Source organism: Uncinocarpus reesii, genomic scaffold (genome assembly GCF_000003515.1).
Source record: "Uncinocarpus reesii 1704 scaffold_1 genomic scaffold, whole genome shotgun sequence".
NCBI lineage: Eukaryota > Fungi > Ascomycota > Eurotiomycetes > Onygenales > Onygenaceae > Uncinocarpus > Uncinocarpus reesii.
Genome location: NW_003052500.1, coordinates 5,529,338 through 5,545,204, shown reverse-complemented (window position 1 = coordinate 5,545,204; position 15,867 = coordinate 5,529,338). Strand labels below are relative to the sequence as shown.

Here is a 15,867-nt window from a genome sequence, read left to right as displayed (position 1 = left end):
ATTTTGTCACCTAGGCGGCGAATTTGAAACATAGCTCTTGAGATTACCTTCCCTTGCAACATCCAAGATTTTCCTCCTGAATGACATTGACCTCCCTTTTTCCGGCAAGAAGACAGTCCACACCATATCCAAGAGCCCGAAAAAACCTTGGCTCAAACAATTATACCTGTTGAAAAAGGAAGATAGAAACACATGATACAGAAAAAGGATTATGAAAAGTCGATCCTGGGTAAGACCTGTGTGAAGAAGAATTAGGAAATCGGATAGGGACATATGTGGGAAACGTAGATGTCCCGAAAATTCCATAATTCACCCGCCCAAGTTCAGGTTGCACAAACCAACAAGTCACAATGCCAAAGTGAGGATGACAGGGGTAGTTTGTTTTTTGCTTTTTTGTTTGCGCTCCGATTATTTAAGCTTTAAAACCGGAGTTGAAGAATCGAAAAGTCATAGGGTTCGGTTAGTAACGTTGAAACGATTTTTAATTTGGACTAGGTCCTGCAGAAGTGTGTACTTTGTACGAGGTATGCAAATATTAGATCACCTCGGCATTAACAAGGGCTGGGGGAGGAGGAGGTGCTGGACGCAGTAGTTGTTCTGGTCGACTGACAGTGATAGGCTCACTATCTGCAGGGTTTCGCACGTAAACATGGCCGCTTATCAACGTAGGCCGTGAACCTCTCCCTCTTCCATAAGTGTACATGTCAGGAGTGTAACTCTCCGAGAAACCCCCTCCTTGTGACCCGTTTAGATGTCTCGATTCACCGGCTGTATGGTATCTTTCCGATAAATTCATTATTTCAGGCACTGTACACGTAGAGGTAGGCATCGTTGGTACAGGCGGATTGCTGGTGATTGAGATGTACCCAAATCCAATGTCAGAAGGGCTCGATGGCGATGGTCTAGACCTATCAGAAGATGTCGTAGAGCTCGTCGCGCTCGAGCTTGCTCGGGAGATATGAATATCATGTGAGAAAGTTTTATCAACGCCCCATGAGGATTTGTAGCTCGGCATCTGACCTGAGCCCATCGACACGTTGGTTGCAATTTCAGAAATAGATGTCGCGGCAGGAAATGAGCTATTCCGGTAACCCACGGGATTTGGTAGCGTTCTGTCGGATGAAGTTAGGCCAGTGGGAAATGAATTCACGAGAGGAAACACGGATACATTATCATTCGGCACTGGCGTATGCGGTTGTTGGAGCATAAAAGGGTAGCCAGAGCCGGCCATGGGATTATTCGAATCGTTCTCCGCAAAGACTCCGTGTAAAGATTTTGTTTGACAAGTCTCGTACCACGACTTTGTCCCTGCTGTACTTGAGAACGTATTGCCGTCCCCGATATTACCGTGAGCGAGTAAGTTTGAATGTGGCTGCTGCACTTGATAACTCGTATCGTCATCGTAGTTCATCGAATAGCCGGATATATAAGATGAGCGATGAGCAAAGTTTGATCCATTTCCTGGCGCAAAGTCGAAGCTAGAGTGTAGCATTGAATAAGGAGAGCAACTCCCAGGAGCAGAATGTAATGCTATGGGGCTTGGTCGGGATAGGACATGTTGGTCATAACTGCCCGGATGCATTCCTCCAGCCGAGAGGGCACCGTTGGAACTGAGAACCGGACATGGCAACGTAACATATGGCCCCCGTGCATGCACTACGGATGAGTTGACCTAGAGTTATCATTAGTAGAAGAAGCGCCAAAATAAATTCCTAGCACATACCCGTAAAAACAAACAATTTGGTGTCCCCGAACTCCGACAATTAGTGCATCCCTGGCCGTCGCCAGTATCGCCGCTGCACTTGATTTTGCGCTTTCGGCACCTTCCACACTACGAGAAGTCAATCATCTGGGACGAATATGAAATGAGGACTGTGAGTGCATGACATACCGCCACCTGCGTACGCCGCCTCCCATTGCCTTTACCATCAGACTCCGTCATTGACCGGCCCTGGCTCTCGTTGCTGCTGGGAATATTCTGTCGATTTTCGCCTTTCATTGACTGAACCATAAGGGTAACGAGAGCCCCGAGACACCAGATGATCAAGCCTCGATTATCTTTGATTTCGAGAGTAAAGCTGCTCCTTCAACCAGCATACATACTCAGCAGATGGTCTGCCGGGCGGTATATATCAAATGCTCAATGGTTGTGTAACTTTTGCGCTCGATGGCATACCAGTGTTGAGCCCATACGGCCAAACAGAACAAACTAGAAAGCCGTGTTCAACAAGGCAGCCCCACTGTATGTGGACGACAGTCAAGTTTGATATCTTTCAGGGTTCTCGGTGGTTGAACAGGATTAACCTGGCAACTGTATCTAGGAAGTCAGGATGTTTTAAGCCAAATAAACGAATCTCCCCTGGTCAACTTGGCTGTGCAGCTTCCTTCAGATCCTTGTCTGTGATGGATATATGACAGGATGTACAAGGGGTGACAAAATCCCCACAATTTGAAACTCCTGGTCAAACTGTTCAAGGGGAGTTATGGATGAATGATGTCCAGATTCTTTATCATGTTTCACCAAGGCTCCATGCGTGTCTCCGGTACACAGTCTGCAAGAAGTGGTTAATGTGAAGAAAGCACACATTAATCCGGACAGATCCTAGCAGTTGGGGGAAGGCGCCAGAATGTATCACAGAGCAACGTCACACACGAGTATATGCCATCCTCATACTAGCAGAGTAATTCAACTTCCTATGATAAAGTAGCTGTGATAAGTGCCCCGCAAGCGACAAGGCAAGAAAGGAGTTTGAGTAACTTGCTTCTGGCAAAAGGTTTTAGAGCTCAGAAGTCTTCTTTGCTTTGCTTGGAAATCATCGCAAACAAAGGACAGTGGGCACATCATCATGGAGCTTGATGGATCTAAGATGGGTGAAATGAGAGCAAGCAACCGTTGGCAAGGCGTTTGCCTTGACAAAACGAAAAAAGAAGGGCCCTGCATTTCCTAGCAAATGTCAGGAAAGAATCAAAAAGTTTGCTACAACCTTGGCGTTTGACTTGATTGGGCCCTGGGAGGGAATGCAGGCTGCAGGTACTCCGTACTCTAGCAAACAATCTTTGAATTGGTCCCAGGCGAGGAAATGGCTCTGGGCCATTCATGCTGGATTCACGTTGATCAGCAGTGTTGCCCCAATCAAATGTTATACTCCCGACAACGGTGTGAATCTGCGCCAAAGTCATCCAGCCGGCAAATTCTAAGGCAAATCGTCTCGACCTTTCGTGACACAATCCAAATTGATGCCGGATATATATCGAGAGAACCAGTCGGCTCGATGGCTCCAGGGTATTCCCATAGGGAAGAGACAAAACGATTCCGTGCCATCTGTCGATAATCTCATCGACTTTAGGGGCATGAGACCTTAAGGGAGTGATTCTGCGGTGGCCAAAGAGCGATGGTTTCGGCGACCACTGTGCTGTAGAACAGTTGAGATAGAATGCACTACAGGGATGATTCAGTAATTCAAGGAACTTGATGGTAGGTCTTTGAAGAACCGGTCAAACAAACCTTTTTCTAAAAGGAAAACGAAGGGAACAGGAAGAGAGAGATGTAAGTTTCGGGTCCCATCCAAAACCGTACGTGTTGAATCTTCCTACAAGGATGGCCAGTGGTCAGAGGTTCTGGAAGAACGGAAGAAGGATCTTCACCAGGATATCCTGCATGGTAATCCAGAAATCCTATGCGCCAGGTCCATTTTTGTTCGACTGGGTTGGCGGTTGGGCTGCATTGGGCAATCTGCTAGCTTTGTGTCGAGACATAACGGGCCTGCACTTCTGAGAGACCTTTGTCAACCCAAAGACCAGGTGGAATACGAATAAAGTCAACGCCGACATAGGGCTCAGGCAAAATACAGATGTGCTATCGTATTTTCTCAAGCGCGAAAAGCTGTTCCCCACGTGTGTTTCAGAGCCGCGAGGCAGTGTGGATGCTGGCAGCGGTTTGACAGAAAACCGTAAACTCATGCGAGTGACCGAACCGTTTTTCCACTGATATTATCTGCTGTACAACATTAGCAAAGCATGCCATACATTTTGCGACGCACAAAAAAGACCAGCACTGGGCTACATCCCATTTTTGCCAAATGCAACAAGACATGACAAGGCCGCATCAAGCACCAATCCTGCTTGAGAGAAGATACATGTTCGGTTTTCATGAGCGATAGTCTCCTCGTTAGGCCATAGGCCAGTCTCAGGTCTGGGATAACCTAGAGTCAAGGAGCTTAAGCCGGGTGATAATAGCTATCACTTAAAAGAATTACAATCGAAGATTGTAGAGGACGTAGTAACGCTTGATACGCAGTCTGCACGCAGACAGCACTGCCTCAAGCATCTCCTTGACTCTTGAGTTGAGGGATGCAAGCCTTTGCTGTTGTGCAGATAAACAATCGATGAGTAGCCGCGACTAAGACAGAATAGGTTAAGGCCCGAGCTGGAGTGCAGTAATGGATTTACCAAACCAATTCCACTTCCCGAATACGCATGATTCCATACGGCCATGTAATTAGTTACCCCACACCATCCATAAAGGAAAACCGGATGCTTCTCTGTCTATTTCTAATGCGACCATAGATAGTTACATCATATCAAGTCCCACACTAAATTTTTGAGGCATTGTTTCAAAGCATTTACACCTTAGCACAAGAGTAGGCTCGGAGAGTTTGAAAAACACTTACTGAGGATCCGGTGGTCAAAGTAGCTGTATTGTACTGTACATGAAGTATGGACATACAATACATGACTAGCCCGAATCCCCCGTTCTGTAAAAGCGTAATAATTACACCATTGCTCCCGCAGTTCAGATGTTATCCATGTCAGGATAGCATTCACTTCTAATAGCGCAATTGAGCTTCTAGCACAGATCTAAGAGCTAACCAAGATGAGCGTTCTTTTAGAGACATCTTTAGGAGACATCGTTATTGACTTGTTTGCTGATTCAGTTCCAAAAGCGTGTGAAAAGTGAGCACAATCCGACTCCTCTTTCAAATTGCTCAGATGTCTAAAAGCTGAAAATGGTACTAAGACCTCAATATATAGCTTTCTAAAGTTATGCAAGATCAAATACTACAATTTTTCTCCAGTCCACAGCGTCCAGAAAGCCTTTTCTTTCCAAACCGGTGACCCAATTGGACCCGACTCACCAGAGAGCGACGGTGGCTCATCGATATGGGGAATTTTAAATGGACCTTCGCAGAAAACCTTCCCCGTCGACTTTGCGCCGAAATTTAAGCATACCAATCGCGGCACTGTGAGCATGGCCACGGTGCCATCACCGAAGGACCCGGATACTCGTTTGGCTGGTAGTCAGTTTATAATAACACTGGGCGAGAATCTTGACTACCTAGATGGCAAAGCCGCCATATTTGGAAGCGTGGTGGAAGGATTTGACGTCTTGGAAAAGATTAACGATGCTTTTATTGACGAGAAAGGGCGTCCACTTAAGGATATCCGGATAAAACACACTGTAATACTGGACGATCCGTTTGAAGATCCCCCAGGGTTGGTCGTGCCATCTGAAAGCCCCGTTCCCTCCAAAGCCCAGTTAGCCACAGTAATGATAGCGGATGATGAAGAATTGGATGATAATATAGATGAAGAGTCATTGGAGAAGCTACGGCGAGAGCGTGAAGCAAGGGCACAGGCTTTGACTCTGGAGATGGTTGGAGATTTGCCGTTTGCTGAAGTCAAGCCGCCTGAAAACGTTCTTTTTGTGTGCAAGTTGAACCCGGTTACCCAAGGTACGTAAGAGCTTCCCGCCCCGGTTACTACTCTTCGGGCTTCTAACCACGCTACAAGACGAGGATTTAAATTTGATATTCAGCCGCTTTGGTCCTATCTTGTCCTGTGAAGTCATTAGAGATAAAAGAACCGGAGACAGTCTACAATATGCTTTCATTGAGTTTGAGAACCAGAAGGACTGCGAACAGGCTTACTTTAAGATGCAGGGAGTTCTGATCGATGATCACCGAATACATGTTGACTTCTCTCAGAGTGTAAGACTCCATTTTGTCGTAACCCTCATTTTGATTACTGAACTCCTGGACAGGTTTCCAAGCTATCGGACACCTGGCGCTCAGATACAAATGCCAAAAGGGCTAGCCAACATGGTGGGTTTGGCGGCATATCCAGTCTAGAGAAGAAACGGCATTACAGGGCAGGGGAAGCGCCTCGACGACAAGATCGGTATGGAATGGTGTTTGACAAGGAAGATATTCGTGGGGAAAATGCCGCCAAAAAATCGTACAAGCCTTTGCCTCGACATCGATCGCGGAGTAGGAGTCCGAGTCAACGGTATCGCCATAGGTCCCCTCGACGGCATGACGACGAGAGGCGGTACAGGCGGAGTAGTCCTGATTCTCGGTACGACAGAACCTATGGCCGTGAGCGACGACGGAGATGATAACGATCGCTGTGGAGTAACTTCATGCATATTTGCTGTATTATTTGTCCTGCTATGATCCCGAAATTGACAGTCATGAACGAGTCTCCCGTGTCAACCGATGTCCACCGAGACGTTCGCCCTCCGTAGATTAAGCGTCGAAGATGTAATTTGTTGCCGAGTAGTTATCTAAAGGGCGATTCGCACCAAAACCAAAGCCACGCTCAGTCTCGCCCACAGCCAGGAGCAACTCTTTAGGGACCACTTGATTCAGCCCGTGGCGCAGAAGGAGCAATCAGAGCCCAGAGAGCAAGCTCTTGACCTCAATTGCCCCACTTCCGCAAGGTGCTGCGGAATGGTTGAATTAGCCCTCAACACATCCATCACTTCAAGACCCTCTCACCACGAACTACCTTTGAAACGTTTTTGCGTGGCTATCTCTTTCCACTTGAATTGCTCACCCAGAAAGCATCCCTCTTAGCGCCTCGATTCCCATTTCCATAGCATTGATCAACTTACTCACTGTAGCTCAAAAAACTACCCCACCAATGGCGTCAGCAGTGAGAGAGACTGTTTCCAGCTTGATAGGCAAAATGAGTCTTCACTCCAAGGAGCCGTCAGCAGAAGAATTGAAGCAGCTCCGACAAAAATACGAACAAGCTGGACAAGGCCAGGTTTTCGCCTTCTTCGATGAACTGAACTCTGCCGAAAAAGCCCAGCTCTTCCACCAGCTCTCTACGTTTGATCCTGACCGCATCAATATCCTTGCTAGTCGTGCCACTCAATCCCAGGAAGCATCAGCAGACACTGGCTCCGGTAAACTCGATCCGCTCCCAGACAATGCCACTGCGTCTATACTCGATTCCGATCCTACTGATATTCAGCGATGGTATGATGAGGGCCTGCAACTGATTGCAGAGAACAAGGTTGCTGTTGTTCTCATGGCTGGAGGGCAAGGGACTAGATTGGGAAGTTCTGCACCAAAAGGATGCTACGACATTGGCCTTCCAAGCGGAAAGTCGTTGTTCCAAATACAGGCTGAGAGGATTGCGAAGTTGCAGTCTCTAGCCGAAGCGAGCTCCGGTAAAAAGGGCGTTGTGATCCCTTGGTATGTTATGACCAGTGGGCCTACGCGGAACCCTACAGAAGAATTCTTCCAGAAACATAGCTACTTTGGATTGAAGAAGGAGGATGTGTTTATTTTCGAGCAAGGAGTTTTGCCGTGCATTTCAAATGAAGGGAAAATTCTCCTAGAGAGCAAAGCGAAGGTATGTCCATTATACTCCAAGCTTTAGTGCTCGTATCATTAATTCTTACTCTAAGGTTGCGGTTGCCCCTGACGGTAACGGTGGCATCTACCAAGCTCTCTTGACTTCAGGTGTCCGGGATGATATGAAAAAGCGTGGGGTTGAGCATATCCATGCCTATTGCGTTGACAACTGCCTTGTCCGTGTAGCTGACCCCGTATTCATCGGGTTCGCGGCGTCTAAAAAGGTCGATATTGCAACTAAAGTTGTTCGAAAGCGTAATGCTACAGAATCTGTCGGCTTAATTCTTTTGAAAAATGGGAAGCCGGATGTTGTGGAGTACTCAGAAATTGATAAGGAAACCGCGGAAGCTAAGGACACCAAGAACCCCGAAATTCTAAAGTTCCGGGCAGCAAACATTGTGAACCATTACTATTCATTCAACTTCTTCGAGACGATTGAAAACTGGGTGTCCGATCTTCCACATCACGTCGCCCGCAAGAAGATTCCCTGCGTTGACACAAACACCGGGGCCACCATCAAACCAGAGAGGCCGAATGGAATCAAGTTGGAGCAGTTTGTCTTCGATGTTTTCCCATTAACGCCACTTGCAAAGTTCGCCGCTATTGAGGTCAGGCGTGAGGACGAATTCTCGCCCTTGAAAAACGCAAGGGGAACTGGGGAGGATGACCCCGATACTAGCAAACATGACATTATGAAACAAGGCCAACGGTGGATCGAGGCCGCTGGAGCCACTGTCACGTCCGAACCCAACAGTGCTCCTGGTGTGGAAGTTTCTCCATCTATCAGCTATGTAAGTCCAACCTCTGAGACGCCAAATTCCTGGCAATACCTGAGCTGATGGTATTATAGGGCGGGGAAGGACTTAATTTCCTCAAAGGCAGAACCATCAAAGCTCCGGCTCTGATTGAGAGTGAAGACGTAAATGCTTAAAGCCCACGTAGTAGCGAGTTAAAGCCACTAAGTAACCCGCCAATGTTTCTGAGGAGAAAGCGAGGAACTTGTCTTTAGCATCATTTGTGTGGTATTCGTAGAAGTATTATATGCTTTAATAGTACCAAAAGTCAAGTACGGAGTAGTTACATGCATGATTCATGACGACCTGAAAGTAAAGAACTAAAATTTGTATGAAATGCTTGGTTAACCTGGCACCACCACAGTTGGGCTGGCGAGCCTCCTTTGGAAGCTCAGTGTATGACCTTGTCCGGGGTATGCGCTAACGCGATTAGGAAAAGTCACAAATGAGCTAAAGATTTTCACCCATTGCCCCAAGACCTGGATGGGCCCCGTCTCTACATTTCCGTGTTCTTTGGAATATATGAGCAGTTACAACGCATTCTTACCTGCATTGGAAGGGACTCAGACCGTGGATTTGGTGGGACTGAAGAGCTGTGAGGGCTTAGTCTGGAGTGCTGAGAAGTAAGCTCGCTGCCCATATCTTTCCAATCAGCCGCTGTCACTTCTCGCTAAGACTTTATTGTTCCCCAGGCTTTGGACTGTTGGTTATATAGGGATCTCGACGGATTCACGAGCGATCGGATTTTGGAAAGTGAGTCTTGGACTCTCATCATTTCTAGTCGGTCGAGACTTGGTTGCTGTTGTATCCAAAGCTCTTTGACTGGCTCAAATACATCTCCTCCCGCTGTTGACTACCAATCTACGCCGAGCCTTTTGGGCTATACTACACACGCCGTAGTATTTTGAATGTTACGCGAAGCTAATTTAAAAACCTATAGGATGCTATTGTCTCGTCGTGCCTGTTACAAATGTGGCAACATCGGCCACTATGCTGGTGTGTAGCTGGTTCCAAGGACTTACTGCCGATTTGGGATTCCTCACTAACGGGAACAGAGGTTTGCTCTTCTTCCGAGCGCCTTTGCTATAATTGTTAGTTATCCTTTGTATGAGGCGACCATTTTGGCGTGCAGTTACTGATAGACACACTTATAGGCAAGCAACCCGGTTCGTTCCTCATTGGTACACTCGATCTTGGTGCAATGACTTAATGTATACTCAGGACATGAATCGAATGGCTGTCCACGTCCGCGTACCACCGAGAGTGAGTTTCCTGTGTCGTCTAAATTCGCAGTTTGTCGTTAACTCCCGTTCAGCCAAACAGTGCTACCATTGTCAGGGGCTTGGACACGTTCAAGCTGATTGCCCTACCTTGCGATTGAATGGAGGACCTACTAGTGGCCGCTGCTACAATTGCAACCTCCCTGGCCACTTGGCGGTGAGTCGAACTCGTCCTGGCAAAGCATAACCCCGACCCTAATTGACTGGATATAGCGGAATTGCCCCAACGCGGGAATGCAAGGCGGTCCACGAAACGTAGGTGGTGCTCGTGGAGGCTTCAATGCACCTTTCCGTGGAGGTTATGGGGGCTACCCCAGAGCGGCAACCTGCTACAAATGCGGCGGGCCGAATCATTTCGCACGAGATTGCCAAGCGCAGGCAATGAAGTGCTATGCTTGCGGTAAATTGGTATGTTTAACCAAATTAGTGCAGAAAATAAAAACCAACCCTGACATTTCCAAAAGGGGCATATCTCACGAGACTGTACCGCTCCCAACGGCGGGCCTCTGAGCTCCGCAGGCAAGGTTTGCTACAAATGCTCCCAGGCAGGCCACATTTCCCGCGATTGTCCTACCAATATTGCCGCTACTGCAACTACCGAGACTACTGCTCAACCTACGACTGAGACAACGGCTACCGCACCGGTGGTGACAGAAACTGCCACTGAAGCTCCTCCAGCGCCAGCTGCAGCAGCAACCACAGCTGTCGCATAGAGAGGTGCAAGATTGGCTCCTCCTGGGCGCGTGTTCCTGTCTTTTCTTTAACCTCGATTTCCCTTTGTTCCCAACTCGGACTCAATCTTTTCAGCTTTTCTTTTTTGGATTACTATCGTCTCATGTCTTTGCACATATAATTACGGCCCCGTATCAAGTCAACAGTACCGACCTTTTATGTATACGAGCAAAGGTTTCACGATGTCCTAGTTTCTACGACCTGGATCTAGCATGGCTCAAGCCTCATGAAAATCGGCGTCGAGTGTCTTTCAAAAATGGAATTTATATATGTTTCACGTACTATCGGGAAGAGAAGAAAGAGCAAGGCAGCTTGAAGGTTCACTGAGCGGAGTGAAAAGGATGGAATGGACTAAAGCGTGCAAGAAGTGGACTTGGCTTTCCTAACCTGTTTACGTCGGTGCTGGTTTTCCCAGCTTTCATGGTACTGGCGCGGCTTTTGTTGGTTACATTTACTGTGTGCTTCTTCCTATTGTATTCTGGCCCTGCTTTACCTGGTGTCAGTCTCGGTCTTTTTTGTTTGGGGTTTCCTTTTTGACCTGTACACTATACCGGGGGTCGTTACCGGCTTTAAGTCGTTTCTTGTCTAGCTCAAGGTGGAATTGGTCTACATTTCCCATTGCACTGTGTTTCTCAAAAGCGCTGAAAAATAGCTTTAGCTATTGTTTGGAATTTGCTGTAGGATCATCATGGGTAGCATTCAGATCATGTCCCATGCTTTGGTGACCCCATTTCCCAATCAGGAAAGTACCCGTGACTTGGCCCTGTCTACGGAGGGGCTAACGAGAGATTCTCAGTTCTCGATCCTCTTCACTCGTTCAAAGGGAGTGTTTATAGCTGTCTGTTCCGAGTTAATCTGGAATTTGTCGTCCTCGTTCCGGTCAATCGTCAAACAATGCCTGCCTCTCACGCCAGCGACGGCTTCGATGACGATGTAAGCACCCAGTCGGCACGATGTCCAGGAATTAAATTTTTGTTGACCATTTTACTTTCAAAATTCGCGTGATTTAGGAGAACTTCATCGTTGATATTGACGGGATTCAAGCACATGGTTTGTCAAACGTATTTCGCAAAGCTCGTTCCCAGTCACCACTGAAGATTTAAATTATAGGAATCGGTGCCTCGGACATCACGAAATTGAAAGCTAATGGGTTTTATACCGTTGCTGTAAGTCTCATGGATTGGCCGTTACGCCTTTGATTGTCTTCCGTTCATCCTAAATAAGCCGCTGAGCTAACTAATCTCTTACTTGGTAGTCTGTTCACGGCGCGACTCGAAGAACACTTTTAAAGATCAAGGGGTTCAGCGAGATCAAAGTCGAAAAAATCAAGGAGGCTATTCAGAAATGCCAGGTATGACCTTGAGAACCATTTCTCGATGATAAGGGCAAGATTAACAAGTTCAATGGCTCGTTAGCCGTCAGCCTCAGGATTCATTACCGCGATGGAACTTGGCCACCAAAGAAAGAGAGTTGTGAGAATTTCCACCGGGAGCAAGCAATTCGACGCAATTCTCAATGGGCAAGTATAAAAAAGCCGCAGGGAGACTGTTTGAACCATGTTAACAGTGTTCAAAAAGGGGTTTTCAGAGTATGAGCATCAGCGAGGTCTACGGAGAGTTTCGTTGCGGCAAAACACAACTTTCCCATACCATGTCCGTCGTTGCTCAGCTTCCAAAGGAAATGGGAGGCGCAGAAGGAAAGGTTGCATATATTGACACAGAAGGAACATTCAGGCCGGAACGAATTAGCCAAATCGCCGAACGATTTGGAGTTGACCCCGATTCCACATTGGAGAATATTGCCTACGCAAGAGCGTTAAACAGCGAGCACCAGTTGGAACTCCTTAACACCCTGTCCAAGGAGTTTGCAGGCGGTGAATACCGTCTACTCATTATTGACAGTATCATGAATTGTTTTCGAGTAGATTATTGTGGTCGGGGCGAACTCGCAGACCGCCAGCAAAAACTCAATCAGTTTCTAATGAAGCTCGCTCATATGGCTGAAGGTATGCTGGTCCAAGTCGGGAATAAACACCATCAGTGAAGGCTGACAAGGCTTAGAGTTCAATGTTTGTGTTTTAATGGTAAACGTCCAAAAACACGAAGCCTTCGAGGGTTGCAAACTCATATGAATATAGACGAACCAGGTGCAAAGCGACCCCGGGGCCAGCACTTTATTTGCTGGTGCGGATGGCCGGAAGCCTGTTGGAGGGCATATACTGGCTCATGCCTCAACTACCCGAGTGCTCCTTCGAAAGGGACGCGGCGAAGAAAGAGTTGCAAAAATCCAAGATTCTCCAGGTATGTCACATATGATACGACATCCAGGTGTGATTGTAGTTGCAGGTCTGACGTTGACTCCATGACAGACTGTCCGGAACGGGAAGCGATTTATATCATCACAAACGGAGGCATCAATGATCCGGAGAAGGCGTAGTGCTGTAGCAATCACCATCGGTGCTGTTTCTTTATTTGAATTCGAAACGCTGAAATCTATTGCGAGTGACAGAATGTATTGATAAAAACCCCGTTTCTGTGCGGTGAATATAGTTAGTGAGCTCATTTGAAATGGCAAGATTCCCCGAACTCAATTTGGTTAAACTCCGCGTAAAATTTCCCTGCCCTCGCATAAGTTCTAGAGCTCGATTCGAGAGAACTGAGGAGCGAAAAACATTACAATTCAAACTATATCCAAAAAATGGGCCGCGATTATCCTTTGAACATATCTGGCTACACGGTGTTGCCGCTGGAGCTCCCGCCGCTGCCTTCGCTGCCAAAACCAGCGACGCATTTCCTCTACCTTCAACCACATCAACCCAAGATACCCGATCCGGCTGCAGCGCGCTCGCTGTTCATTGTGAATGTACCCATCACGTCGACAGAAATTCACTTCAGGCACCTTTTCGGCATACAACTGTCCGCTGGCCGAGTAGAGTCAGTCCGTTTCCACGAGGCTTCCGGCAAAGAATCCGGCGCCGTCGCCCCGGCACCCAACCCCGATCACACACGAGGCAAGAAGCGCAAGAGAGAGACGGCCGAAGAATTGGAAAAGCAGCTCGAGACAATACAACTACCGCACACATGGGATCGAGAAATTCACACTCCTGGCGCACATGCCGTGGTGGTGTTTGTGGACAAACCCAGCATGGAAACTAGCTTGAAAGCAGCGAAGAAGGCCGCGAAATCCGCGTCGAAAATAGTTTGGGGCGAAGGAATCGAAACAAGGCTGCCGCCATTGGGGCTGCAGAGATATGAGAATCATATTCGGTTAAAATATCCGCCAAAGGAAGATTTGTTGCGCATGGTTAACGAATACATGACTATCTACGATCGTCTCGAACAGGCGCGGGCGCGCGAAGCTACTGCTGGAGGGCAAGTACCGGATGCGGATGGATTTATTACGGTGGTAAAGGGTCCGAAGAGAAACCCTGATAGGGAGGAGGAATTGAAAGCGCTGGCGGAGAAGCAGAAGGATAGAAATAAGGGTTTGGAGGATTTCTACCGGTTCCAGATGAGAGAGAGACGAAAGGAGAAGCAGAACCAATTGGTGAAACAGTTTGAAGCGGATAAGAAGAAGGTGGAAGAAATGAAGAAGCGGAGAGGGAAGATTAGGGTAAGTTTATGGTGTTCTCCTGTTGGCGCTGATGTCCAATGTACATGCTAATAGCTACAGCCTGAGTGAGATGCGTGTGAAATGCTTTTCTTATCTGTATCCTGATATATGGTGGGTCCTGACCACAAGCACCAGAGAGTGTCGACTCTTCCCTGGTATGTGCCCTTTTCTTTTTGCTGCTTGTGTTGCAGCTATATACCATGATGAGTCCGCTGGGGCCATATGAATTGTTGTGCTTATGCACCTTGGTGATTTCAGTTCCAGCTTATTAATCGACCAAATCTTCTCATTGACCATCTGAATTGGTTTTGAATACTTCTGTCAAATCGAATTCATTGTGATGAAAATATGACTAACTGTGGACATTAGATGGGGAATTTCACCTTATGTGTCCGACAATGATCCGTCGATGCTCTAGGCCTACATCATACAGACTGTTTATTCTAGAGTCTAGGTTAAAGCCAGAAGTATTCGACTTCCAACTGCGCTATAGGTTGGCCCGGCAAGGACACAAGCAGCGAGACGAAGCATGGCTGATAGGAAAACTCGGGCCAGCAATATTTCTTTTGGCGCATCCTTGCTTCATTTGAGCGTTGTTCCGGAGCCTTAATACCCCCTTATTACTATTAATCATTTCTAGGACTGACGGCATATTTTTCAATTCCTGCAGAATATTGCCAGAAACTAAGATTGTTGATGGGGTGTCATTGCAAACAGATGTGAAGTGAATTTCTCAACACAAAGAAGTTTGAGGTCCATTTAAACAGCCATAACAGAATTGTAGGTAGATATGAACTCCAGAGGTTAGCCTGAGTTATGAGATATTGGCTCACCAGAAGAAGTATCAAAGTAGCTCAAAAATCAAACATTTGTTGAGGCAATCAGTCAAAAGCATTCCGTAGTGACAGCTCAGAATGCCCTTATTTGGCAGGGAGGATGGGAAGCATCCATGCTTTTGAGCCTTGATTTGTTTCGTGGTTCAAACTGGATGAAAACAAATCGGCTCAGGGCAAAGCAAGCTTGAAGGCATGAAGACTTATAGACTGATTTGAAGCTTTGTTTTTTACCTCACTTCTTCATGCCCTTAGGTAGTTAGGATTCCCATCCTTTGTGCTAGTGGGCATGTGCAATTACATACCTTGCCGCCTCGCAAACCTGCCAATAATTTTCATCGTGCATTTAAGAACTACCATGAAGTTGCGGTTTGCATACACAGCTTACTTAGGTGGCGAAGGGGCAAGTTGTTTCCCGTATCACCTGTTTTGAACATCACGTCACAAGCCTCAAACCTTTGATTTGGTTCCCATGATAGGTTACAATCAGGGCTGAGAATCAACACAGAGTACTCTGTATTAACAATTCTCTAATCGATTTATACTTGCGCCATTTCCTCTTACTCGCTTTGAGTCTACCAACACAATATACAGAGAGATCCTCCCTAGATCAACTTCTCGATGTCGACACCTCCCGCCGCCCAGGGTGGATTTTCGCTCCCCTCTCCCGCACCGTCATCCGCACTCTCGACAGCCACTGTCTCCTACCCACTGCCACAGCAAAGACTACATCCTCTTAAACCCGGTTCCAACAAGGAGTTGGCGGTAATCAGTTATGTGGACAGCCATATCTTAAAAATAAACCGGCGGCATGCCAAAAAGTTCAGCGGGTCGTTTGCGGGGGAGAAGGACGAGGACAAGGGCTACGAGAGGTTCAGAGAAGTGGCAAAGGACATTGAAGCTGCCATCGATGTATTATGGGTTTGCGGGACTCGTGAGCTCTCCCGTGATTGATTTCCTTCTTTTTTGCTAT

The 15,867-nt window shown here is 47.2% G+C and overlaps 6 protein-coding genes across 6 annotated transcripts; 5 read left to right on the top strand and 1 right to left on the bottom strand.

The window, feature by feature from the left end:
- Positions 1-535: 535 nt before the first annotated feature.
- UREG_02114 (uncharacterized protein) lies at positions 536-2,011 on the bottom strand (the record flags this gene model as incomplete). The annotated part of the gene is made up of 2 exons (XM_002542552.1): positions 536-1,672; positions 1,892-2,011. 2 exons carry the CDS (start codon positions 2,009-2,011, stop codon positions 536-538), a joined length of 1,257 nt encoding a protein of 418 aa, XP_002542598.1.
- A 2,862-nt stretch (positions 2,012-4,873) lies between these two features.
- UREG_02113 (uncharacterized protein) lies at positions 4,874-6,394 on the top strand (the record flags this gene model as incomplete). Its single annotated transcript, XM_002542551.1, has 4 exons — positions 4,874-4,953; positions 5,032-5,732; positions 5,791-5,987; positions 6,041-6,394. 4 exons carry the CDS (start codon positions 4,874-4,876, stop codon positions 6,392-6,394), a joined length of 1,332 nt encoding a protein of 443 aa, XP_002542597.1.
- Positions 6,395-6,966: 572 nt separating this feature from the next.
- Positions 6,967-8,574, top strand: UREG_02112 (uncharacterized protein; the record flags this gene model as incomplete). Its single annotated transcript, XM_002542550.1, has 3 exons — positions 6,967-7,641; positions 7,697-8,434; positions 8,494-8,574. 3 exons carry the CDS (start codon positions 6,967-6,969, stop codon positions 8,572-8,574), a joined length of 1,494 nt encoding a protein of 497 aa, XP_002542596.1.
- A 3,525-nt stretch (positions 8,575-12,099) lies between these two features.
- Positions 12,100-12,580, top strand: UREG_02111 (meiotic recombination protein DMC1; the record flags this gene model as incomplete). Its single annotated transcript, XM_002542549.1, has 2 exons — positions 12,100-12,454; positions 12,510-12,580. The coding sequence occupies 2 exons, from the start codon at positions 12,100-12,102 to the stop codon at positions 12,578-12,580; spliced, it is 426 nt and encodes a 141-aa protein (XP_002542595.1).
- A 566-nt stretch (positions 12,581-13,146) lies between these two features.
- Positions 13,147-14,130, top strand: UREG_02110 (uncharacterized protein; the record flags this gene model as incomplete). Its single annotated transcript, XM_002542548.1, has 2 exons — positions 13,147-14,061; positions 14,122-14,130. The coding sequence occupies 2 exons, from the start codon at positions 13,147-13,149 to the stop codon at positions 14,128-14,130; spliced, it is 924 nt and encodes a 307-aa protein (XP_002542594.1).
- Positions 14,131-15,515: 1,385 nt separating this feature from the next.
- On the top strand, positions 15,516-15,848 carry UREG_02109 (uncharacterized protein; the record flags this gene model as incomplete). The annotated part of the gene is made up of 1 exon (XM_002542547.1): positions 15,516-15,848. The coding sequence occupies one exon, from the start codon at positions 15,516-15,518 to the stop codon at positions 15,846-15,848; it is 333 nt and encodes a 110-aa protein (XP_002542593.1).
- Between the last annotated feature and the right edge of the window lie 19 nt (positions 15,849-15,867).